Source organism: Aotus nancymaae, unplaced genomic scaffold (genome assembly GCF_030222135.1).
Source record: "Aotus nancymaae isolate 86718 unplaced genomic scaffold, 86718_ANA_hifiasm-v0.15.2.pri h1tg000028l, whole genome shotgun sequence".
NCBI classification, from domain to species: domain Eukaryota; kingdom Metazoa; phylum Chordata; class Mammalia; order Primates; family Aotidae; genus Aotus; species Aotus nancymaae.
This window is the reverse complement of record NW_026988441.1, coordinates 29,337,275-29,363,796: the sequence shown is the minus strand read 5'-3', so window position 1 is coordinate 29,363,796 and position 26,522 is coordinate 29,337,275. Positions and strand designations below refer to the sequence as shown.

Here is a 26,522-nt window from a genome sequence, read left to right as displayed (position 1 = left end):
GGCGGGGCCACATAATGCCACGCCCGCCTCGTCCCCATTTGAAGCCCCTCGACTCTTTACTGCTGGTCAATCAGAGCCCGTCCTCATATCAGTGCTGGCCAATGGGAGGTACGCTCGGGCTGCTTCCGGCTCCGCGCTCCGCTCGCCCCCTCCCCAGGTCTCCCCGCGGCGGGCGGGACGCAGGGGCGAGTGTCGGCCGCGGTGACGCGCAGCGGGCCTGGAGCCAATAAGAGGCGGGATCAGCGCTGATGGACGGGGCTGGTGGCCAGTGGAGAGGCGCTGGCTGCACTTCCCGTCGGGGAGAGAGTGTAATATGGCGAAGACCTACGATTACCTGTTCAAGCTGCTGCTGATCGGGGACTCGGGGGTGGGGAAGACCTGTGTCCTGTTCCGCTTCTCCGAGGACGCCTTCAACTCCACGTTTATCTCCACCATAGGTAGCGGGATCGGGGAGTGGCTAGGGGCGCCGGAGGCCCGGGCTGGGCGCGCCCCTGAGGGGCTGGGGCTGAGAAATCTACCCTGCTGGGCGGGCCGAGGGCTCTGAGAGGGTCGGAGGGGCCTGAGGGGAGAAGAGGAGCCGCCTGCACCGCCGTTCGGGGTTTCATGGGCCGTGGCGGGGGAGACCAGGTGCCCATTTTGCAGATGGGATAACTGAGGCTCAGATCCTCAGCCCGCTCGTTAGGGAGTGTTATGTCCTGTGCAGGCGTCTTTGCGCCCGTCCTTTCGGTCTGTCCTAGCAGCAGCCCTCGAAGCGGTTCTTTTGCGGTTCCTGCCTTACAGACGTGGAAACTGAGTCATGGGGAATTGGCCGTGGGAAAAAGACTGTGACATGTCACCTTAATGAGCAATTGCTATGTGCCAAGTCCTTCACGTGCATTTCCGCACTCTCTAGTTTCGGTGTTAAGTGCTGTTATGAGCCCGTCTCACAGATGAATAATTTGAGGCTCAGGGAGGGCGTGGAACTTATCCAAGGCCACACAGTCTGCAGGTGGTGAGAATGGGATTTAATGGAATTTAATCCTGGCTGTGTCTCACCCCAAAACTCGAGGCTTAGCTCTCCTAGAGAGTTAGCACCGCACACCCCTGGCTGATGACAAGCTCAGCTAATGCACCTTGGAGCCGGGACTCGAACCCACACCATTCCTCCTTTTCTCTGGAGTATCCAGAGGTTGAGTCCCTCTCCCTGCCATGTTTTCCCCCATAAGTGTGTTTTCCTCTAGAGGAAATGATAAGAGGAGTCAGGACCTTTTCTCTGCCTGCCTTTTATCCTGCTCCAGGATGACAGCAATGGCAAGTGACAGTGCTGCCTGCCCTGGGACCTGTCATCCCCGAGAAGATGAAAGATAAAACCCTCAGTGAGAAACTAAATCAGCCACTGCCACAGACAGCCTTGACTTCCCTATCAAAGGGCCCAGGACACCGGTTGTCACTTCAGAACAGCTTTTCCCGTAGGGCCAGCCCACATCGTGGTTGAACAAAATTGGCTTGTTCTGATGTCTCAGTTGTGACATCCACAGAAGTGGAGCTGACCTCTCTCAGCGCCACAGAAGCAGTCCTGGCCCACGATGAAAAGTTTTGACCTGGGAGTAACACCGATCAGAGTGGCCTGTGAGCTCTGCAGCCCTGCTAGGGATGGGGATAGTGAGAGAGCGGTCACTAAGTCCAGGAGTTTATTCAAAGTCAAGAAAACGTAGAGAATGGCCTTTGCTTTACTGTGTGACTTCAACAGAATCGTGTTATCTCCCTGAATCTCATGATAATGTGCCAATTCCATTCTTGCCCCTCCTCGAGGAGCTGCACTTTATAAAACAGTTATATGCCAGATGTAAAGTAGAGAGAATTGACTGGAAATCATTACATCTGGTTCCTAGTTGCTGTTGGCCCTTGAACGTGCACTGCCCCTCTCTGACCCCTGCTATCTTCAGAGCAGGAGTGATGCTGTCTGCCTGGGCTAGTGCCCTGGTGGTTGAGGATTAGAATTAGACAATAAGGGGTTGTCACCACAACCAGAGGCCATCTAGAGAAAGCAAATGAATGGCTCCTGTGGTGACAGCTTCCACCCTCTGAAGACAGATGTTTCTGAATTCTTCCCCCTCCCCCACTCCAAGGCCAAACTTTAGGGTAACCCTTGTGCCCCAAACAATCAAGAAGTGGCTTTAATTCAGCCTGGACAACATGGCAAAACCCCATCTCTACAAAAAATTAAATAAAATTAGCCAGTCATAGTGGCTTACCCATGTAGACCCAGCCACTTAGGAGGCTGAGGTGGGAGGATGGATTGAGCCCAGGAGGTCAAGATGCAGTGAGCTGTGATGGTGCCACTGCACTCCAGCCTGGGCAACAGAGTGAGATCATGTCTCGAAAAAAAAAAAGAAGAATACAGCTGTGGGCAGACTGTGACTTGCATTTACCCAGTTCCCAGTTTCCTAGCCTCAGCACCTTCCCCTCAAAGCCCCCTCTTTAGAGTTACTTTAGAGCTTTAAAGAGGCTATCTTCCATTTGCAGATGAGGATATGACTTGGTGAAAGTTACCTAGCAAGGTGGAGGTGGCACCTGACCCCAAGATCCCTCCCTCCCACCCCAGCATTCCGCTCCTTCTATTTGTAGCCTTCTGTCTTCTAGGAAAGTCTAATTCACCGTGACCTTGAAGTTCAGGCCTCATAATTCTTAGGCCTCGTAAAGTTTGCACTTCCTAATTAAATTTGGCATGTTAGTGAAACCCAGCAGGAGTGTAGGGCGGAGCGCTGCTGTGGAGCTTGGCCAACCTAACAGTGCTCCTTGATTTTATGTGTCCCTGTGCACGCGTGACAGGAGGTGGGGTATGCTTTAGGAAGCCTAGGCACACTGGGCTGTCTAGTCCTGAAGCAGAATCACCTGAATGCTTAAAGACAATTCCGTAAATTAGCCAGAGGTGGTGGCACTTGCCTATAGTCCCAGCTACTCGTGAGGCTGAGGCAGGAGAATCACTTGAACCCACGGAACAGAAGTTGCAGTGAGCCGAGATCATGCCACTACACTCCAGCCTGGGCAACAGAGCAAGACTGTCTAAAAAAAAAAAAAAAAAAAGCAATTCCGTGTTGGCTGAGTGCACCTCTGGGTTTTCTTTATAGACCAAGGATTGAGTGGCTGTTCATTTTCTGCCACTCAATCCTTAACATTTTGCCAAAAGTAACATATCACCAAAGCCTATTCTCAGAAGCCCCATCGATCATTTTGTGGTGTGAACTTGGCCCTGTGGCTCCCTGGAATGGGTTCTCACCAGCCTGGCTCAGCGCCACTGACTCCTCAGGGGCCCATTCATTCCTCCAGTGACAGGGTTGGCATTCGAGAAAGTGCTTTGTGAACCGCTCAGCACCACATAGACCCTGTTGCGCTTTAATTCTTTGATCCAGCCTTATTTTGCCAAGGCCTCTGTGGGCCAGGCAGCCGTTTTGGCACGAGGGCTGCAGAGAGGACCGAGTGAATCAAGGTGCACTCAGGACTGTGCTACCAGCTTCTAGCAAATGCATATTCAGTCACTGGGAGGTAATAGCAGTGGATGAGACTGTCAAGTCCCTGCCTCCAGGGAGCTTACGTTTGAGAGGGCGAAATTCCAGTGCTGAGGCTGGCTGGATGGAATTAGCATCCCCACCCTGGGTTCAGAGAGGTCCAGCCAGGCCTGGGCCTCAAGTCTTCCCCTGCATTTGAAGAAACTCCTGGTGGCAAAGGCTGAGTCTGGTTGTTCCTCGTCCACACGAGTCATTAGGATCTGCAAGCGTTACACCCAGGTCCATGCAGCAGGTAACACAAATACAGGTCAGATAAGTTAATAAATAGGTAAAGGCGAGTGGACGAGGATGGTCAGGAAGGCTCCCCTCAGGAGGGATCTTGAATAGGGACCTAACAAAGGGATAGCCAGGGAGCTACAGGACGGAAGAACTTCCCAGGACAGGGAAGAGCAAGCGTAGATGCCAGGAGCGTGCTTGGAATGTTTAGGAAATAGCTGTGTGGATGGTGTGGCTGGAAAGAGAAGGTCATGAGCCAGAGTCCCGAGAGGTGACCAGGTTAGGCAGGACCTCGGCACACAGGGGCAGCTGTTTCCACTTTATTCGAGGGAAGGGGGCCAGGGAAGCCACTGGAAGATGCTTTTTTGTGGGAAAAAAAATAGCTTTACTGAGATAGAATTCTCATACTCCTGCCGGCCACAGTGGCTCACACCTGTTACCCCAGCACTTTGGGAGGCCGAGGTGGGGGGAATCACCTGAGGTCAGGAGTTCAAGACCAGCCTGACTAACATGGAGAAACCACGTCTCTACTAAAAAAAAAATACAAAATTAGCTGGGCATGGTGGCACATGCCTGTAATCCCAACTACTTAGGAGGCTGAGGTAGGAGAATCACTTGAACCCAGGAGGCAGAGGTTGCAGTGACCCAAGATTGTGCCATTGCACTCCAGCCTGGGCAACAAGAGCAAAACTTCTCAAAAAAAAAAAAAAGAGAATTCTCATATGCTTGTACAGTTGGCCCATTTGCAGTGTACAATTCAGTGGCTTTGGGCACGTTCACAGAGTTCTACAACTGTCACCACAGGCAATGTGGGAATACTTTTCATTACGCCAGAAGACACCAACCCTTCCAGTGTCCCCAGCCCCTGGCAACCGCTAATCAGCTTTCTGCTTCTATGGATGAGCCTGTTCTGGACGTGTCTGTTAATGGAATCTCACACTAAGTGACCTTTAGTGTCTGGCTTCTCTCAGCCTCATGTCATCAAGGTTCATCCACGTTGTATATCATGGATGAGTGCTCCGTTCCTTTATTTATTTATTTATTTTTAATTTTTTATTTTATTTATTTATTTTTTTGAGACAGCGTTTCGCTCTTGTTACCCAGGCTGGAGTGCAATGGCGCAATCTCGGCTCACCGCAACCTCCGCCTCCTGGGTTCAGGCAATTCTCCTGCCTCAGCCTCCTGAGTAGCTGGGATTACAGGCACGCGCCACCGTGCCCAGCTAATTTTTTGTATTTTTAGTAGAGACGGGGTTTCACCATGTTGACCAGGATGGTCTCGATCTCTTGACCTCGTGATCCACCCCCCTCGGCCTCCCAAAGTGCTGGGATTACAGGCGTGAGCCACCGCGCCCGGCCTGCTCCGTTCCTTTCTATGACTGAGTCATATTCCATTGTATGGTTGGACCACATTTTGTTCATCCATTCATTCGTTGGTGGACACACAATAGAGAGTTTGGAGCAGAGGCCCTGGCGAAGTGGATGACACCTGTAATCCCAGCGCTTTGGGAGGCTGAGGCAGGTGGATCATTTGAGGTCAGGAGTTTGAGACCAGCCTGGCTGACACAGCGAAACCCCATCTCTAGTAAAAATTCAAAAATTAGCCAGGTGTCGTGGCGGGCATCTGTAGTCCCAGCTACTCAGGAGGCTGAGGCAGGAGAATTGTTTAAACCTGGGAGACGGAGGCTGCGTTAAGCCGAGATGGTGCCACTGCACTCCAGCCTGGGCAACAAGTGAGACTCCATCTAAAAAAAAAAAAAAAACGGACAGTTTGGAGCAGAGGTTAGCTGTGTGACATGGTGGTTAGGGTTGTATTTTTGAAGGCTAGGGAGGGGACTGAGGGAACAGTGGGAGCCTGGGGAACATCAAGGTGGCTGCAAGGTCACTGTGGGGAAGGGGGATGGAAGTGGGAGGTAGGAGACAAGAAGGATGGGGTCAGAAAGGCCTATTAGGAGGTGATCTTCAAGAGGGCCTTAAAGGAGGAGAAGTTTGCCCAGCTGACAGGCCAACGGGACACAGACCACCCACAGAAAAGCAACAGCATCTGCAAAAGCCGAGGGCAGGAGAGAACGTGACCATGTGCACCTGCACATTGTGGGGCCCGAGGCCCTGTGTGCTTGGGGCCTGGCTGCAGGGTGGCGGGGAGCGAGGGACTCAGGCCTGCAGAGTGCTCTGCTGAGACCCAGTCTGCACAGCTGCCTGGGGCGGGGAGTGGGCTCAGCTGGCAGCAAGGGACAAGAGCAGGGCTTTGCCACCTGTGCCCCCTGGGTTTGCTCTGCACTGCTCCCATCAGCCCTTGGAGAGGGAAAGTATCTCCAGGAGTTTCCAGATCTGGAGATTCCGACATCCCGCGTGCCCAGTGCCAGGCAGGGTCTCCGTAAGCCATGACAGCTGTCACCTGCACAGGTTGGCAGTGCCCAGCTCAGACAGCTTAGGAAATGGGCTGACAGTGATATGCCTTTTTTCCTTTTCTTTCAGGAATTGACTTTAAAATTAGGACCATAGAGCTCGATGGCAAGAGAATTAAACTGCAGATATGGTAAGAGTCATTGTTCTCTGTCATTCTCTTCACCTGGCCAGGGCGTTGAGCCGGAAGCCCTTGGCATTCTCCCTCCACCCTCCCTGTGACCTTGGCCTCCATTTCTTGGTGCCCAGTCCTGGCACATGGGGCTTTTTTCAGAAGCTCCTGGAGTTTTATACCCAGCCCAGAGGTGCCAGGGTCTATAGCATGGGCACAGAGCTGCCCAGCCCCAGTTAGCTCAGTGCTCCACTGCGGGCACTGTCTGGGTCTGGGCTTCACAGTGGGCTGCTTATGTTATACGGGGAGAGAGCCCTTTCAGTGCCAGGTGCTGGTGACGGCTGCATGAACCGTGAAATGCCCCCGCCGAGAGTTTCCTTTTGAGCCTCTCCACCCACTCAGAAGCATAAAGGTCCAATTTCACTTCCTCTTTTCTCTCCTGGGGCAGCCCAGGCCTCCCTTCCCAGCATACAGACCCGAAACCCCCAAACCGAAATTAAGCCAAGGCTGGGCCCCCTGGCGAAACCTGCTTCTATTCCTGAGACCTGCGGGTGACTTCCCGTGCACATACAATTAGAGAAGTGGTGAGGCTCCTCTCTGGCCTGACTCTAGTTTCCTGAGACTGAGTTCAGGTGGTCGGGTATAGTGGGGTACTGCCCTGCACACATGCCACTTGCATAGAGTCACTGGCCCTAAGCAAAATCAAGAGAAGTCAAATTTAAGAGCGTGGTGCAGGCTGGGTGCGGTGGCTGACACCTATAATCCCAGCACTTTGGGAGGCCAAGGCGGGCAGATTACCTGAGGTCAGGAGTTCGAGACCAGCCTGACCAACATGGTGAAACCCCGTCTCTACTAAAAGTACAAAAAATTAGCTGGGCCTGGTGGCAGGCATCTGTAATCCTAGCTGCTTGGGTGGCTGGGGCAGGAGAATCGCTTGAACCTGAGTGGCGGAGGTTGCAGTGAGCTGAGATCGCACCACTGCGCTCCAGCCTGGGCAACAAGAGTGAGACTCCGTCTCAAAAAAAAAAAAAAGAGAGAGAGCGGTGCAATTTCCCTGTCACCCAAACCAGGCAAGTGCCTTTGGGCGGGAGCTGTGTACCTGGAGATGGGCCATGAAGCCGTCCTCCCTCAAGTCTCAAGGCATGAGCCATCACCCCCACTTGCCAGTTTCAGGGAGCCCCACAGGTCCCCTCGGCTCCAGGTGATGTTCACCTCTTAATCTGGCTTGGGGAGTCTGGGGCAGGTTGAACGCGCAGTCCATCCTGCAGACGTTCGTAGTCAGTCAAGCTCTGGCTGCCTTGTAAGTTTCTCCACTTCCAGCACGTTGGTGCCACATCACCCTTTGTTCCCAAGTCCAAAGTGACACTGCACCAGCAAGCAGAAATTTCACTTTCCTCCTGCCTTCCTGCTTCTGCTCTTAGCAATTGTGGTGAGGTCAGTGACTCAAATCTCTTCTAAGACAACTAGGACGGTGGTTGAGGAAAAAATGGCTGTTCTTAACTACTCATGTCTCCTGCTGCTGGTGCCAGAAAGTCAGCTCCAAGCAAGGTGTTTCTGCATGGTCCAGACATACAGAGCCTTCCAGGTCCCTGCAGGGCTGTGGGAGGAACTCTGGGCTGGGAGACAAAAGACATGAGTATTGACCTGGCTCTGCCACCAATCAGTTAGGTCACTTTTATTTTATTTTATTTTATATTTGAGACAAAGTCTCACTCTGTTACCTGGCTGGAGTGCAGTGGCATGATCTCAGCTCACTACAACCTCCGCTTCCTTGGTTCAAGCGATTCTCCTGCCTCAGCCTCCTCAGTAGCTGGGATTATAGGCACCTGTCACCATGCCAGGCTAATTTTTGTATTTTTAGTAGACAGGGTTTCACCATGTTGGTCAGGCTGATCTTAAACTCCTGATCTCAAGTGATCCGCCAGCCTCAGCCTTCCAAAGTGCTGAGATTGCAGGCGTGAGCCGTCATGCCTGGCTTTTTTTTGTTTCCTGTGATAGTATCTCACTCTGTCAACCACACTGGAGTGCAGAGGCACGATAGCTCACTGCAACTACCACCTCCCAGGTTCAAGCAATTCTCGTGTCTCAGCCTCCCAAGTAGTTGGGACTACAGACACGTGCCACCATGCCCGCCTAATTTTGTATTTTTACTGGAGATGAGTTTCACTGTGTTGGTCAGGCCGGTCTCGAACTCCTGGCCTCGAATGACCCACTTGCCTCTGCCTCTTAAAGTGCTGGGATTACAGGCATAAGCCACTCGCCCAGCCAGTTAGGTTACCTTTTTTTTTTTTGAGACGGAGTCTTGCTCTATCACCCAGGCTGGAGTGCAATTGGAGTGCAGTGGTGCAGTCTCGGCTCACTGTAGCCTCCACCTCCCGGGTTCCAGCAATTCTCCTGCCTCAGCCTCCCAGGTAGCTGGGACTGTAGGCACATGCCACCACGCCCGGCTAATTTTTATATTTTTAGTAGAGATGGTTTCACCATGTTGGCCAGGCGGGTCTCAAACTCTTGACCTCAGGTGAACTACCCGCCTTGGCCTCCCAAAGTGCTGGGATTACAGGCATGAGCCTGAGTCCCAGCTGCACCCAACCAAGAGCTACGTTTCCGAGCCACATGACTGGCTCATCTGTGAACCAGAAACTCCAAGGAGAATTCCCTGGAAGCAAAGGTGCAGAAGAGGGAGAGGGCGCGTGGGTCAGAAATCCTGTCATGGCTCTGCCTCATCAAATGACCTGAACCCTTCCAAGCCACAATGTCCTTCCCTGTAATAATAGGTAGATTACAAGGTGCTGCCTCAGCAGAAGAACTCACAGCAGATGACCTGTGAGAAAGCCAGGCGTCCCGGGTAGATGCTCCTTGTCTCCTACTGGGGACAGTTATTTGCCTTTGACGTTGCTAATATCCCTTCTCTTCATGTTTAGGGACACAGCCGGTCAGGAACGGTTTCGGACGATCACAACAGCCTACTACAGGGGCGCGATGGTAGGGATTTTCAGTTTGTTTATTCGTATCTCCTTTTTAAGTCAACATGGGAGCATGACTATGCGTTGGTTACTGAAGCCTAGATGTTTCCGTGGAGCTTGTGCCCCAACTCCTCAGGGTCCTAAGTTAGTCTTAGGAAGAGGCTGTGTGCCCCAGGTCCGCCCCCATATACATACCTCCCCTTCTGGCTGCAGAGACAATGCAGGATTTAAATAAAGTAGAAACATAATTCTTTGGGAATGAAGGAAGACACAGGAAGCCGGTTCTTCCAGGTGAGCTTAGTGCAACTGGAGCCAGCATGCCCTGACTTTTAGGAGCGGTCACGTGACCCACATCAGTCTCGATGGAATTTGCTACCAAAAGCGTGAAGCTTTTCCAGGAGCTGACCTGCCCTGGGCTGTCGGCTGTTTTATCCTTCGCCCAGGCCTGAGGCAGGATGACGTGACAGGAAGACTCACTCATCATCCCTGAAACATTGCTCGAGCACCTTCTCTGGGCCAGGCCTGAACTAGATGCAGAAGGCGGCAGGGGACAGGACAAGGTCCTGTCTTGGGCCCTGTGTGTATATAGCAGGGCATTCAGGGGCGGAGGGAGCAGGAGGTGGAGCCCCTGGACCTGGCCTGAGACCCTGGCTTGCCCTTTGAGCTCCATCTCCTGACTGGGAAAATGGAACAGCACAGCACTGTGTCCTGGGCTGTGCTGAGGATAAATGGCTGTCTCTCCCCATTCCCAGTTCCCTCTGTTCCCTGCTCTTTGCTTGGCACACCCCATCATTTAATTGCTCAGGCAACTGCCTGTTTCCGCTATGAGGGCAGTGCCACGTCCCGGTCCCTGCCATCTGCCTGGTACCGGGGGACCTGCTGGGTCTGCAGTAGTTGCTCAGGAAAGACTTGTGGACTGTGGAGATGAATGGAAGCGTTATGTATTTAGAGCATCCCACGTGGCGTCCGAAACCTCATGGACACCCACTTGTGTGGGTTGCAGCCTTAGCATGCCTCAGTAAAATTAATGTATTTCTTTCCTCTCCCCTCGTAGTGCTCTGGTGGAGCGGGGGCAGGGGGCCTGAGGTCACTGGGGTCTTGGGGAACTTCAGCCTCTGGAGAAAGCTGTGTGACTTGGGGTCTGTCCTAATCTTCTCTAGGCCAAAATAGCCACCTTCCACCCTGCCCTGATCACCAGGCCCTCCCCTGCACCAGGCAAAGGGCCCAGGTGTTAGCTCGGTGTATCTCATTGCGTTTTGTCTGTGTGCCCCTGCGTGCAGATGCCATTGTCATTCCTGTATTATAACAAAGAACCCGAGGTTTGGCCTGCTGTTCTGCCCTGCCGAAGTTCACTCAGCAGGGAAATGGCTGGGCTGCGCCGGACTGTGTGTCGCCAGCACCAAGATGATTGTGGCACTCCATCCTCCTAGACCCGAGCTAACCTGAACAGATGCCGCTGGCTGCGTGTGGCTATTTGAATTTACACAATTAACTTTGAAAATCTAGCCAGGTGCAGTGGCTGATGCCTGTAATCCCAGCACTTTGGGAGATGGGTAGATCTCTTGAGGTAAGGAGCTGGAGAGCAGCCTGGCCACATGATGAAATTCCATCTCTACTAAAAATACAAAACTTAGCCACATGTGGTGGCGGGTGCCTGTAATCCCAGCTACTCAGGAGGGTGAGGCAGGAGAATTGCTTAAACCCGGGAGGCAGAGGTTGCAGTGAACCAGGTTGTACCACTGAACTCCAGTCTAGGCAACAGAGCGAGACTCCGTCTCTTAATTAATTAATTAAATTTTTTTTTTTTTTTTGAGACAGAGTCTCTTGTTGCCCAGGCTGGAGTGCAGCTGGTGCAATATTGGCTCACCGCAACCTCTGCCTCCCAGGTTCAAGTCATTCTCCTGCCTCAGCCTCCCGAGTAGCTGGGATTACAGGCATGCACCACCACGCCCGGCTAATTTTGTATTTTTAGTAGAGACGGGATTTCTCCACGTTGGTCAGGCTGGTCTCAAACTCCTGACCTCAGGTGATCTGCCCGCCTCAGCCTCCCAAAGTGCTGGGATTATGGGCGTGAGCCACCACACCTGACCAATGATTTCTAAAAACATTGAAAATCCAGCTTCTTGGGTCAAAGCAGCCATGTTTCTGGTGCCCTAGAGCCTTATGTAGCCAGTAACAGTCACATGGGACAGCGCCATCATTGCAGCTGGGTCCTCATCTCTGTCAGCATGCTCCTAGACCCTTGGGACTCAGAGTCCCAGGTAAGGGAAGCATTGGATGCCTAGAGACCTATTGTGAGGTTTGCCCAGAGCGGGGCCTGAAAAAGTCACTTGGAGCCCTGAGGGGCGTTTCCAGGTGCTTCTGTGTGATTCTAAGGGAGAGCTCTATCCACTGCCCTGCTAACGCCCAGGTTCTCTCCTCTCAGCTCCTTGAAATAGGTACAAATCCAGGAATTTGAGCCTTGGGCACATGTCACCAACTTAGTGGTGATGGCAGGAATCCTGGGCCTTCACATAGTCCAGTCCCTGGATAAAGGGCCCCAGCCCCCGACCCTGACCACGCCTGACTCACAAGGTCTGCCCACGGTGGCTGGCGTGTGGCAGATATTATGGGCCACTGCAGTCTTGAGGTTCTTCGCCATGGTTGTGGCTGATTGTGAGGCCATTATTCGTGTCCCCGAATTCCTGGGAGCATTTGGAGTTGCAGTGACTTTCTTGCCCTATCTGTGTGGTTTTGTCCCACACCCTTGCACTCACACCTGTCTCACCATTACCACTGCCCCTGTCCTTATTCGGCAAACCTGGACGGCCTCAGACAACTTGGCCAGCAGCAGAGATCATCAGTGCCCTCTGAGGTGCCACAGATGCAGGACTGGGCCCGGGGAGCAGGTAGCAGGGAGGAAGGAAGAAAGCCAGGCCTGGGCTTGAGCAAGCCACGTGCCTTGGAGCCCAGGGTCCCCGGATACAAAGGGGACTTGTGATGGCACTGCAGGCTGGCCTGCTGTGGGCACTCCACAAGGACATCAAGAGCCACACACAGGCCGAGCGCAGTGGCTTACACTTGCAATCCCAGCACTTTAGGATGCAGAGGCTGGCGGATTACGAGGTCAAGAGATCAAGACCATCCTGGCCAACGTGGTGAAACCCTGTCTCTACTAAAAAAATACAAAAATTAGCTGGGCATGGTGGCGCATGCCTGTAATCTCAGCTACTTGGGAGTCTGAGGCAGAAGAATCACTTGAACTTGGGAAGTGAAGATTGCAGTGAGCCGAGATCATGCCACTGCACTCCAGCCTGGGCAACAGAGTGAGACTCCATCTCAAAAAAAGAACCACAGACCATCAGAGGGTGGCCCCCACATGTGGAATGTGGATTCTGGGGCTGAAAAAAGCCCTGGGACATTACTGAGAGGGTAGGTGTCATCAGTGCTTTTGGAGTTAGCCGCCCTCCCCCCCAGCCCCTGGGGCTTGAATCTTTTTTTTTTTTTTAAGACAGAGTCTTGCTTTGTTGCCTAGGTCAGAGTGCAGTGGCACTATCTCAGCTCACTGCAACCTCTGCCACCTTAGATTCAAGCTGTTCTCCACCTCAGCCTGCCGAGTAGCTGGGATTATAGGCATGTGCCACCACGCCTGGCTAACTTTTTGTATTTTTAGTAGAGACAGGGTTTCACCATATTAGCCAGGCTGGTCTTGAACTACTGACCTCAAGTGATCCACCCACCTTGGCCTCCCAAAGTGCTGGGATTACAGGCGTGAGCCACCGCGCCCGGCATCTTTCTGTATTTTTAGTAGAGATGGGGTTTCACCATGTTGGCCAGGCTGGTCTTGAACTCCTGACCTCAAGTGATCCACCCACCTTGGCCTCTCAAAGTGCTGGGATTACAGGCGTGAGCCACCACACCCAACTGATGAGCATCTGCGCCCGGCTCCAGGCTTGAATCTTAAAGGTCACATCTCTGTGCCTCAGTTTCCCCTTGCATCACACAGGCATGTTTGCCCTTGTCCACAGCAGTGGTGAGGCTGTGGACCGAGGCTGAGGCAGGGCTGCCCCAAAGCTCTTTCAGGACCCATGGGCCGTCTCCCAGTCGCTCATATGTTGGTTAGGGAACCGGAAGGACCTTGGCGCGCCCAACCCTTCTTCACATAGCTGGTCCCCTCTGTGATGGGGTCACTGGAAGTTGCGTGGATGTCAGGTCAGGACTCCCTGGGTTCAGTCGTGCCTGGAAGGTGGCTCTGGCAGAGCGTGGGGTAAGCAAGGGGTGAAGAGGAGGCTGACTGCAGGGGAGGGTCAGCGTGAGGGGAGCGCCGCTGGCAGTGGGCCTGTGGAACAGCTCCCAGCGTCAGGCTGCACCACCCTGTGGGCCATAGGGGGAGCCAGTGGGGCTTGTCATCGAGGGCGTGGCAGGGGCTGGCCTGTGAGGCAGAAGGGTCACCTCGGCCGGCCCAGGGGGCAGGACAAGACTGGTGCCAGAGCCCAGCAGAAGGAAGGGCCTCAGGGATGGAGAGGAGAGGGCTGGCTTCTCGCAGAGGCGAGAAGAGTGGCAGCAACAGGCCTGGCTGTGCGGCGGGTGCTGGGCTCTGCACCATTCTCCTGTGTTGCTGGGGCCTCGCCTCCAGAGCCTGCAGCCGATGAAACACCCGTGTCTCCTCTCCCCGCCCAGGGCATCATGCTGGTTTATGACATCACCAACGAGAAGTCCTTTGACAACATCCGGAACTGGATTCGAAACATTGAGGAGGTGAGACCCGCTGGCTCTCCCCACTGTCCCTGCTTCAGTCCTTGTCCCAGCGCTCTCTGGTTTACCTATAAGGCCAGGGTACAGAGACACACACAGGTCACTTGCCAATAGCCTCCTAATCAGGGATGCGGTGGGAGCAGGGACTGAGACACAGGCAGCCGGCCCCAGGGACCACACCCTGGCCTGGCCCTGCCCCAGAGCCCCTCGGAGCCCACCCCTCCAGCTGGGCTGTTGGATCTGGCCAGCGTCACAGTCATAAGAGAAGGAACATCCAAGCTTGTGGTCACCATGAGCGTTGGCTGCTTTCTAGAGAAGGAAGGTTTTAGCGCAGGTGTGACCCTTGTAGTCGGAGGGTGTGGTAGCTGGCCAGTCAGTTGTACTTTGAGCTGTGTCAGAGCTGGGTGTGACCTGTTACAAAATACCTGTGTTCAGACCTTGACCCATAGAGGGGAGAGGAGGAAGCCAATCCCTCCTCCCCCTCCCAAAGCCAGCATCTTTATCTTCCTGCTCCCCAAAGAGCTGACCTCACCCCCAAAGCCTTCCTGGCCAGCGGCACCTGCAGCTTTTGACAACTAACCAGGTGGAGCTTCAGGTCTGAGGCACAGCCAGAGAACTTTTCCCATCTATAAAGCCAGCGCAAAATGGCACATCACTGTCCACCCAGGACTCATGGACCCCCTCAGGCCAGGCTGAGAGGCCACCCCATCATTTATGAGTCATTGCACTGGGCTCAGCTCCTTGATGACCCTGAGAGAGCTGAGCTGCCGAATTAGCCAGTGCAAGGCTGCACCCTGGCTGGGGAAGCTGTCTTCATCCATGGAGAGGAGGAGAGCTTGGTCTTTGCGAACGGCCTCTGTTTCTGGCCAGCAGGCAGGAGCACCTTCTGGTTCATGGGCAGTGAGGCAGGGAGTGGCACAGTAGGTTCCAGAGACCAGGTCTCAGCTGGTGAAAGAAGACAGCAGTTTCCCGTTCTTCAGGAAGCACAGTTGACTCCATGGGAACCCAGGGAGGTCTGATGAAGGAGCTGCCTTTGGGTATGAAGGCAGAGTTTGGGCGACACCACATGGTATGGTGAAGTGCCTGGGGCTGGTGACGGCCTCGAGTTGCGACCACCTCAGGCATGGCCCATTTCTGGAGCCCACAAAGAGAGTTGAAATGTCAGGGCCAGGCATGGTGGCTCACGCCTGTAATCTCAGCACTTTGGGAGACCAAGGCTGGCGGATCACCTGAGGTCAGAAGTTTGAGACCAGCCTGGCCAAAATGGTGAAACCCAGCCTCTACTAAAAACACAAAACATTAGTCAGGCGTGGTGGCTCACCGCTGTCATCTCAGCTATTCAGGAGACTGAGGATCACTTGAACCCAGAGGCGGAGGTTGCAGTGAGCCGAGATCGTGCCACTACACTTCAGCCTGGAAGACAGAACGACACTCTGTCCTTAAAAAAAAAAGGGTAGAGCAGAAGGTCCCGGGACAACAGCTGGGGCCTCCTGCAGAGGAGCCAGGAGGGGAGGGAGGGAGGAAGGCAAGGGTGGGGGGTAAATGTCTCAGCCTCACTCACCCCTGCAGAGGCCAGACCCCCGCAGCAGCCCAGGTTCGGTAGCCTGATTGACATATCCGTAGAAGCTGCCAGAAGGCATTTCAGAAAATGTGCATTTGGTCAGAGTAGCAGCTCGAACCCTGGCCCTGGCATTGGCCCTGGTATTGGCCATGTGACATGGGACTGGCTGCTTGGCCTCTCTGAGCTTCAGCTTGTCCCTTAGACTAGGCTGTACCTAGCAGTCCTGACCCCACCACTCTGATTTCTGGGGACTGGCTCTGTGTTGGCAAAGGCACCTGGCCAGTGTCATCCAGTCTGATCCCCTATGTGTCCCCCTCTCTCTCAGCATGCCTCTGCAGATGTCGAAAAGATGATACTCGGGAACAAGTGTGATGTGAATGACAAGAGACAAGTTTCCAAGGAACGGGGAGAAAAGGTAGACATGGTGGCACAAGGGGCAGAGGACCTGGGGGTCTCGGGATTCCCATGCAGAGGCCTTCCCCATCCCTCCACTGCCCAGGGGCTCCCCTGAGTGCTCTCAGGTGGAAAAGTCGGGCTTTAGTGGTTCCTTTTATAAGCACATGCTGTCCTGGATTGCCTGGGACGAGTTGGTCACCCCAGGGTGGCATGTGCCAGGGGACAGCAGAGTGGGAAGCACACGCCCAGCCGGGGCTTCTCAGGTGTGCTCTGTGGGCGTCTCCTCGAAACCCACCATGGCCCCACTCCAGGCCTTCAAGGCCACAGGAGCAGGGGACGGAGCTATGGTTTGATCCCAGCAGGGCCCCGCCACCCTCCCATCTCAGCTGCCCTCCCTAGTGCTCCATGGCCTGCGTGGCACTGTGGAGAGGCATTCGCAATGGGCTCCCCACTGGAGAATCGAGGGAGCGACCCAGGAGGCCACAGCCCCAGCCCCAGCCCCAGCCCCGTTGGTGCTCCCACTTGGCACCAGCCCCGCCTTCCACTCCTGTTTTGGGCAAGCTCAGATGTGCCCAGCAGCTGGTGTGCTCATGCGTGTGCCTCCCTCTCTCACAGCTGGCCCTCGACTATGGAATCAAGTTCATGGAGACCAGCGCGAAGGCCAACATCAATGTGGAAAACGTGAGTCCCAGGCCCTGCTGGGAGACACGGGGCCTACAGGATCAGCCCCTTCAGGCTGAAGGGGGAGCTGGCGTCCTCTGGGGAGGTCCTGCCAGAGGGATCAGCCTCTAGCTCCATGCTGCCAGTCAGTCCTCTGAGGGACACTTCCTGGCCAGTGCTACATGCTAGGCACAGGTGGCCTGTGGGAATCTGCCATCAGCAGGGGCAGGCCCACAAAGGGCACCTAGGACACGTCTCACGGGCCCCTGGGCAGCCCTGGAGAATAGGCATGGTGTTACAGGTGAAGAAATTGAGGCTCAGAGAGACCCAACTCTGTTACACTCTCAGCCACACCAGTCACGCTGGAGAGGCCCCGGTCAAAAGCTCAGACATAGCAGGGAGCCCTGATGGGAGTTGGCCCATGCCACCCTCCCCTCTCCACGGGGTGATCCCAGCCCTGCGGCCAACCCCATGATGTTTCTCCCTCCTGGTCATGTTTCCAAGTTGGGATCTTCCATATCACTCCCGACGCAAAGTGTCTATGCTGCCTGGAAGACCAAGGCCAGACTCCTCGCCTGGCATGGAAAGCCCTCCCTCACCAGCTACAGCTGGTGTTTGCCACCCAGGACTCAGGCATCACCCACCCCCCTTTCTCCTTTCTCCAAGACTTCACTGCCTTCCCCTCCCGTGTACCCCCTTTTCCACCTGTCAGGTTCCCTTTTCTAGTCAGGGCCCAGCCCAGGAGGCCCCTTCCCAGGGATGTCTTCGCCCTCTGCTAGACCTTCCTCCACACCCCAAGCCACTTTTCTCTCCAGAACCTCCCACGTCATGGGTATGTGTGTTGGGATCACGCCTCCCACCATCTCTGTATGTCACATACTCAAGGCCGTAACAGCAGCTCGAGCCTTGGCTGTGCTGGGGGATGAACCTGCTCCTGCTCCCGGCCCTGCCAGGCAAGGACTCCAAGTGAAGCTTGTTTGGCCACAGAGCTCTTGCCTTATCCCCTGAGCAGACAGAACCGAGGAGTCAGAGATGAAGAACTGGGCACTCCTAAATCCTGGATCGGTCGGTTAACTTGCCTTTGGACAAGTCACTTGGCCTCTCTGAGTCTCAGTTTCTTCTCTGGCCAACCAAGTGTAGCCCCATCTCACAGGGCTTAGGGAAGGTCCCGTCAACACTAAGGTGCTCTGTGGAAGTGAGAGTTGGCATTGGAGAGGAAAGGCCGTTGGGAGGTGGAGGGACTGGGGAAGGACAGGAGCTGGGGCTGGACAGGCCAGCTGAACCCACTGCCATAGGAGGCCCACGCCTGGGAAGCTGTCCTACCACGCTCACTCCACACAGGCAGCTGAGGACTCGGGGCGCTGTCATTCCAGGTACTAAGTGTGCTTATTCTACAGGCATTTTTCACTCTTGCCAGAGACATCAAAGCAAAAATGGACAAAAAATTGGTGAGTGTGTGTCCTTCCCAGATCCCCGAGTGGATCTCTGTGGAATCCAGCCGTCGTCGTTAGCAGCAGTGACATGACGCACCCTAGATCCTGCTTTTTAGGGCCCAGCCAGACCCCATGGGACGTTGCTGGGAAAGAGGGGAAGAGTTTGCAGGTGTGGCTGGGATATCAGGCAGTGCCAGCCTGGGGATGCTGTCCAAGCAGACAGGGCTGTTCCTGCTGAGTCCCCAGCCTAGCAGGGGACACAGGGCCCTTTCCATTCCACCTCTGAAAAGGGCCAGAAAGACAACATGGTGTGCAAAGACAGAGAGCCACGTCTTGGAGAAAAGTTTCCTAGGTCGCTCAGGCAGGGCCAGGGCTGGTGTCTGATAACTGCTGGCTCACTGTCTTGACAAGCATGGCAGATTCATAACCTGCCCCTGGCCCACCCAGCCCCAGATGCTACAGGTTGTGACAGCTCTGCCACCTTCCTTGCATCCCAGGGCTCTCTGAGGCCTCCAGGGAAGTCTGCATGAATCCCTCCCCATCCACCCTCTCATTCCTTTCTTGCTTTTTTTGTTTACCATGCTAGCAATTTTCTAGTCCACTGTGCTCAGGGTCAGTGGTGCTTTCTTGACAGAATCTAAACACTTCCCTGTACTTTGAGGGCATTTAAACACCGTCGTGACCCTTCCTCCCTCACCTTGCTTCCAGCAGCCGCCCTTTCCCAGCCGTCTTAAATTTCTTACCCAGTGGAAGACCACACACTGCTCTATTTGTGGGTTAGGGTTGGCTACTCAAGAATGCACATAGAATACAAAATGCCATTCAAGTAGTTGATGTCTGGTGTAAAGCAAATCTGTTTCATGATTCTAAGATGCTGTGAGTTGAACAATGAGGCATGTGATTGATTTAATAGCAGCTCTTCGGCCATTAAATCAAAATGGGAAACAGCTCATGGAAACCAATGTACTGACCAACAACAAGTTGGGATTTTCATGTATTTTTTTCCTTCACTGTAACGGTCAAGGTTTGATTCTTTTTTCTTTTTCTTTTTTTTTTTTAGTTAAAAAAGATTTTTTTTTAAGAGTCTCACTCTGCCACACCAGGCTGGAATGCATTGGCACCTTCACAGCTCACTGCAGCCTTGAACTCCTGGGCTCAAGCAGTCCTCCCACATCAGCCCCTCAAGTAACTGAGGCTATAAGCACGTGCCACCATGCCTGGCTAATCTTTTTTCTTTTTTAAGAGGCAGGATCTCACTTGTTACCCAGGCTGGGCTCAAACTCCTGGGCTCAAGCAGTTCTTCTGCCTCAGCTTCCCAAAGTGCTGGGATCACAAGCAAGAGCCATGTTGCCCAGCCCAGGGTTTGACTCTTCACAACCCTTCTGACTCGTTTTGTGAACATCATGGCAGCACTCTGTCTTCCTAACTGGCCTACTGATTGCCTGGACAACGTGCTGGATCCTTTCCCGGCATAGGTTATGAGTGGCCGATGCTCAACCCTAATCCTTGCAATTTCTTGTTTTCTTAATTGAATTGCAAAGCGCCAACAGGCGAGTTTAGTTCCTTGCTTTTTCCTGCCACTTCCTCTGACCACAGCTGGGGCAGCTGCTCCACTGTTAAGGATTCCTGTGATCTGATTGGTTCCACCAGGCTCCTCTCCCCACTCACCTTAATCACATCCACAAAGTCCCTTTTGCCATGTCAGGTAACATATCCACAGGTTCCAGGGCTTAGGGCATGGGCATCTTTGGGGAACGATAATCTGCTGACCATACCCCTGGACCATCCGTGGTCTCACTTCCTCCCGTGATGAAGTCTCTGTTCAGAGGTCACTGTCAAAACACACCTCCCGCTATCACCTCCCCCGCTTGACCTGCCTTCTTTCTCTCTCATTACTGGCCACTGTGGGAAACCATGTTTCTGTCTTTCCCGAATGATTTCTGTCTCCCTTGTCCATGTGAGCGCCCCATCGTAGGCCCTTTTGTCTCGTCTGCCATTGCATGCTTAGGGCCCAGAAACACACCTAGCTCATCATAGGCCCTCAGTAGTTATTGTTGAATCAATCCAGGTTTTACCTAAGAGCTGAAAGATGAGGAGTTCGTCAAAGAAAATGGGGAGGCTGGCCGGGCGCGGTGGCTCACGCCTGTAATCCTAGTACTTTGGGAGGCTGAGGTGGATGGATCACCTGAGGTCAGGAGTTCAAAACCAGCCTGGCCATCATGGTGAAACCCCAGCTTTAAAAAAGAAAGAAAGAAAGAAAGAAAATGGGGAGGCAGGTGCAAGTCTTTCAAACGGGGAGGTGGGAGAATAGGATGTGAGCTCCTGGGATTGGCAGAGGCCAGATTCACTTTGAATGGGACAGACCTAGGGCATTCCTCTCTGAAAATAATGGGCGGCACTCATGGATTTTCGGTAGGGAATGTGTGACACAGTTAGCTTAGGTCTCATGTCCCTAGCAGCAGGTGGAAGTCAGATTAGAGGGGAGAGGTGGTGAGGCAGAGCCACAGCACAGGGACATGGAGACCAGTCAGCTGCAAGTGACAGTGGGACTTTGAACCTGGGCTTCCCAAATCCTAAGGGACACAGCCTTTCTGCTGCCCTCCCCCCACCCCTGCCACCCCCACTGCCTCAGTAGAAGGTGCTCAGCAGAGATGGGCAGTGACTGGAGAGAAAGGAGCAGAAGCAGATGAATGGAGGGAAAAAAGTATGGAAAGAAGAGAGTGGCATGGGTGAATGAAGGGTTGGAAAGATGTTGAGACGGTGAGTGGAAAGGGTATGATGGGGTGGGCAGATAAGTGAGAGTGGTTGGAAGGGGTGGTAGATAGCAGATGGCAAAGAGATCTGTTTTTGAAAAAAATTGTCAGTTGTAAGAGAACTGAACGGATGGTTGGTTGAAGGGATAAATCAGTGGTTGATTTGGTGGAAGGAGATGGTTGGATAGGTAGATGATTGGTTTGTTGGGTGGTTGGAATGGGATGGATGAATGGTCGGTTGGAAGGAGGTGGTTACTTGGAAGGGGATGGATGGATGATTGATTGGTCAGAAGGGGTAGTTAGAAGGAGATGGTTAGTTGGAAGAAGTTGGATGAGGGGAAGGAGACAGATGGGTGGATGGTTGGAAAGGGACGGATGGTTGGGGATGAGGGGGTTAGAAGGATGGTTGGAAGGGGATGGATGGTTGGTTGGTTGGTTGTTTGTTGGTTGCAAGCAGGTGGATGGATGGAAGGAAATAGGTTGGATGGATGGATGATTGGTTGATTGGATGGATGGATGATTGGTTGGTTGATTGGATGGATGGATGATTGGTTGATTGGATGGATGGATGATTGGTTGATTGGATGGATGGATGGATGGATGGATGATTGGTTGGTTGATTGGATGGTTGGATGGATGGATGATTGGTTGGTTGATTGGATGGATGGATGGATGATTGGTTGGTTGATTGGATGAATGATGGATGGATGGATGATTGGTTGGTTGATTGGATGGATGGATGGATAGATGATTGGTTGATTGGATGGATGGATGATTGGTTGGATGGATGGATGGATGGTTGGATGGATGGATGGATGAAAGGGTATAAATGGATGGTTGTTTTGTTGGTTGGTTGTTTGTATGGTTGGAAGGGTACAGATGGATGGACTGGCAGATGATGGATGGTTGAATGGATGATTGGTTTGGTTGGGTTGGTTGATTGGATGAATGGATGGATGGATGGTTGGATGGATGATTGGTTGATTGGATAGATTGATGGATGGATGATTGGTTCGTTGATTGGATGGATGGATGGATGATTGGATGGATGGATAGATGGATAGATGGATGGATGGATGGTTCATTGGATAGATGGATGGATGGTTCATTGATTGGATGGATGGATGGATGATTGGTTGGTTGATTTGATGGATGGATGGACAGGTGGATGGATGGATGGTTGGATGATTGGTTGGTTGATTGGATGGATGGATGATTGGTTGGTTGATTGGATGGATGGACGGATGGATGGACAGATGGATGGATGGGTGGATGGTTGGTTGATTGGATAGATGGGTGGATGGATGATTGGTTGATTGGTTGGATGGATGGATGGATGGATGATTGGCTGGATGGATAGATGGATGGATGGATGGATGGATGGTTGATTGGATAGATGGATGGATGGTTGGTTGATTGGATGGATGGATGGATGGATGGATGGATGGATGATTGGTTGGTTGGATGGATGGATGGATGGATGGATGGATGGATGATTGGTTGGTTGATTGGATGGATGGATGGATGGATGGACGGATGGATGGATGGATGGTTGGTTGATTGGATGGATGATTGGTTGGTTGATTGGATGGACGGATGGACGGATGGACGGATGGATGGATGGATGGATGGATGGATGGATGGATGGACAGATGGATGGATGGATGATTGGTTGGTTGGATGGATGGATGGATGATTGGATGGATGGATAGATGGATGGATGGATGGATGGTTGATTGGATAGATGGATGGATGGTTGGTTGATTGGATGGATGGATGATTGGTTGGTTGGATGGATGGATGGATGGACGATTGGTTGGTTGATTGGATGGATGGATGGATGGACAGATGGATGGATGGATGGTTGGTTGATTGGATGGATGATTGGTTGGTTGATTGGATGGTTGGATGATTGGTTGGTTGATTGGATGGATTGATGATTGGTTGGTTGATTGGATGGATGGATGGGTGGATGATGGATGGATGAATGGACGGTTGGTTGGTTGATTGGATGGATGATTGGATGGTTGGTTGGATGGATGGATGGATGATTGGTTGGTTGATTGGATAGATGGATGGATGGATGGATGGATGGTTAGATGGCTGGTTGGTTTGGTTCGGTTGGTTGGATGGCCGGTTTGGTTTGTTGGGTTGGTTGATTGGTTGGATGGATGGATGGATGGATGGATCCTTGGTTGGTTGTGAAACATGGTGCTGATGCTCAGTGATAACCTCAGAAAATCTCTTGGGATTTCAGGAAGGCAACAGCCCCCAGGGGAGCAACCAGGGAGTCAAAATCACACCAGACCAGCAGAAGAGGAGCAGCTTTTTCCGATGTGTTCTTCTGTGAGGGACACCGCCTTACTCTGAGCCTTGCTCGGCCCAGCTGACTGTGCCTGTTCTGAGTGATCCCCTCACTCAGCCGGGGCCCTCCCACCTCCAACGCCCGCCCACGCCGTGGCCACCGGGCCCACGGCCACCAGAATGCAATTGAGAAATCGTTTATTTTAGTAACTGATCTTTTTCAACTTTGGAGATGGAATAAGTTAAAATTGCTATTTTTCCTGTAATGTCTGCTGAACGGGCCCACCCAGATGTCGTGTGTCCAGAGAGAGAGGGAGTCAAGGTGCGACCGTCAACCATAGCCAGTGTCAGGCTTCTGCTCTGGGCCTTTGCTTCGTTGCGTCTCTGCGACACAAAACCCCACCAGGAGGCTCAGTCACATCCCCCGCCACAGAACCGAGGTCCCAGAAGGCCAGCAGTGGCTCCAGGAGCAACTGGTCCCATACCCTGAGCAAGGCAACCAACCACCAGGCCCAGGAAGCGTCACGCAGGAGGTCTGGCGTCCACTTCCACCTCTTCTCTCAGTTTTGGACAAATGACAAAAAACCATTTTGCCCCCTCACTCTTCTTATTTCATTGTTAAACCAAAGGAAAGCACAAATTAAGGAAATCCTGTGTAAAGCGTTGAGAAGGAAAGAAGCCTGGAGCAGCCTCTCCTGTCCATAGCCGGGGTTAGGTCCACAGTCCCGTCAGGCCCATCTGCGGTCCCCATCGAGCATCACGGGGACACTGCCTCTGCTACAAATGACCCCGAAAACAGCCACAGCCGTTGCGTGGTCCTTCTGAACTCAGAACACCCTCTGCTCAGCACCAAAATGGCCCCCACTCCTTTGCTTCCTCCCGCTGTCTCCAAATCAGACGTTCTTTCTAGCTGAGATTTTTATTTTTCCAGATCTGTAGTGCCATGAAGCGATTCCGTCTTTAACTTCCAATGGCAGACCCGGGTGATAGGGAACAAGCGCGTCGTACCTCTGGCTGGACGTGGCCGAGACGAGGCATTCCACGGCAGCAGGCTGACCGCACAGCAGTCTGGGTTGATTTTCAGCCATCATCATTGGGTTCTGTTTTGACAGCTCTGCTGTCCTGTAGAGACTGCTATTGGGACCAGGTCACCAAGCCAGAGGGGTGTCACTTTTTTTTCTTTCTTTTTCTTTTTTTGTTTCCTCCTTAAGCTGCTGTCGATCCAAACCATTGGTATCATAGTTTCTTCTTTTTTTGAATTTAAACCAACATATCAGTAATAGTCTGCTCTCCCCGGGGATTTAACATGCTCTGTTTACATCAATAAATGCACTTAAGGAAAACAAATTAAAGCTCATCTTAAAATCCAAGGCTTTTTATGTCCACATTTTCCCTGTAGGCGACACGCTCATGGCCAGGTGTTGCAGGTGGGTCTGGACAAGCTGGTAGAGCCCGTGGGTTACCCCAGCGAGGGGCCACCTCAGAGGAGATGCCACCCATCATCAAAAAACTAAATTGGGAGAAGCAGCCTCCCGGCGTGGTGTGAGAGCTCACACCTGTAATGCCGGCACTTTGGGAGGCTAAGGTGGGCAGATAACTTGAGGTCAGGAGTTCAAGACCAGCCTGGCCAACATAGTGAAACTCCATCTCTACTAAAAATACAAAATAAAAAAATTAGCCAGCCACGGTGGCATGCACCAGCTACTCTGGAGGCAGGAGGTGGAGGCAGGAGGTCAAGGCAGCAGCAAGCTGAGATCACACCACTGCACTCTAGCCTAAGCCACAGAGTAAGACCCTGTCAAAAAATCGCCCCCTCCCCAGCCCTTCCCACGTGCAGCCACAGCCCTACCTCTACCCTCCTTTGCAGGAAAATGGGAAAGCATTTCTCTCTCCTGTTCCACTTCTCTGTCCCACGTCCTCTGCTTAACCTGCTCAGCCAACATCAGCCCCATCATGCCACCAAGATTGTTTTGCCTTGGTCCCCAGTGGCACCCATGTGGCCAAGTTGAGCCCTTGCTTCTCTACCCCTCACATCAGGACACCCCATCCTCTCCAAGAGCCTGCGTCACCTGGCTTCTGGCACATGGCCACTGTGTCCCTCCTGCCTCCCTGGTGGGTCTTTCCAGGGGCCCTCTCCGGCTGGATTTCCAGGGCATTCCTTTCACTCTATCAAGGGTCCTTCCCAAGACTACCCCCAGGTCCAGTCATTCCCTGGAAGCTGTACTCACAGCCAAGATCACAACAAAATCAGCAAAGGGAAAGGCCTGCAGGGTGAAGTCCAGAGGCTACCAGGCAGAAGCTTCCAGAATCCTCTCACAGGGGGGTCACACACCCCATGCCTAACTTCCCCAACAGCGAGTTGTAACAACGTGTACAATGTGTCTCGTGAAAACTGGTTGGTGGTTCTGTGCCCAGGTGTTTATGGGGCCAGTCACATAGGAACCCTCTACCTGGCACTTAGCAGGATTCCAGACTCCTACAAAGAAAGCAAGGGTTTAGCATAAGCTGCATCATTTTTGGGAGGCCGAGGCAAGTGGATCACCTGAGGTTAGAAGTCTGAGACCAACCTGACTAACATGGAGAAACCCCATCTCTACTAAAAGTACAAAATGAGGCCGGGCATGGTAATGCACACCTGTAATCCCAGCACTTTGGGCAACTGAGGCGGGCAGATCACTAGATCAGGAGTTCGAGACCAGCCTGACCAACATCATGAAACCCCATCTCTACTAAAAATACAAAAGAAATTAGCTGGGCGTGGTGGCAGGCGCCTGTAATCCCAGCTACTGAGGAGGCTGAGGCAGAAGAATCACTTGAACCTGGGAGGTAGATGTTGCAGTGAACCGATATTGTGCTATTGCACTCCAGCCTGGGTGACAGAGCTAGACTCCGTCTCAAAAATAAATAAATAAAAATACAAAATTAGCCGGGCATAGTGGTGCATGCCTGTAATCCCAGCTACTTGGGAGGCTGAGGCAGGAGAATTGCTTGAACCTGGGAGGCGGAGGTTGCGGTGAGCCGAGATTGCGCCATTGCACTCCAGCCTGGGCAAGAAGAGTGAAACTCCATCTCAAAAAAAAAAAAAAAAAAACCTGCATCATTTGTACAGAAAGTGTATGCACCATGAGCCATGCATGTAGGGAAGTCTTACATCTGTAGAGAACTTTACCAACTGCTGGGCCACCTTGCCAGCAGGCCTTTCTCAGAAAGCAGCCTCAGATCTGTTCATTCTTTCCTGCACATACTCTATGACTTTAGATAGACCAGTGGCTTCCAAGCTGCAAATCCAGGTCAGACTCGTGTCTGGGTTCCACCTGCCACTCTCTATTCCAATTTGAATGTCTCATCAGCACCATATGCGTAACACAGCTTTGACCCTGGACTCCATCCCTGCCTTCCCCATCATGCCCACAGCTGACCCCTCCCAAGTTGTAGCC

At 52.9% G+C, this 26,522-nt stretch overlaps 1 protein-coding gene across 1 annotated transcript; it reads left to right on the top strand.

Moving 5' to 3' along the window:
• Positions 1-278: 278 nt before the first annotated feature.
• On the top strand, positions 279-24,455 carry RAB8A (RAB8A, member RAS oncogene family). Its single transcript, XM_012469867.3, has 8 exons — positions 279-437; positions 6,242-6,302; positions 9,203-9,263; positions 13,904-13,981; positions 15,865-15,954; positions 16,551-16,616; positions 17,993-18,043; positions 23,039-24,455. The coding sequence occupies exons 1-8, from the start codon at positions 314-316 to the stop codon at positions 23,129-23,131; spliced, it is 624 nt and encodes a 207-aa protein (XP_012325290.1). The 5' UTR covers positions 279-313; the 3' UTR covers positions 23,132-24,455.
• Positions 24,456-26,522: the final 2,067 nt, after the last annotated feature.

Coding starts and splice junctions, on each gene's coding strand:
- RAB8A (XM_012469867.3), top strand. CDS start 314: ATGGCGAAGACCTACGATTACCTGTTCAAGCTGCTGCTGATCGGGGAC. Junction 438..6,241: donor CACGTTTATCTCCACCATAG/GTAGCGGGATCG, acceptor CTTTTCTTTCAG/GAATTGACTTTAAAATTAGG. Junction 13,982..15,864: donor GGATTCGAAACATTGAGGAG/GTGAGACCCGCT, acceptor CCTCTCTCTCAG/CATGCCTCTGCAGATGTCGA.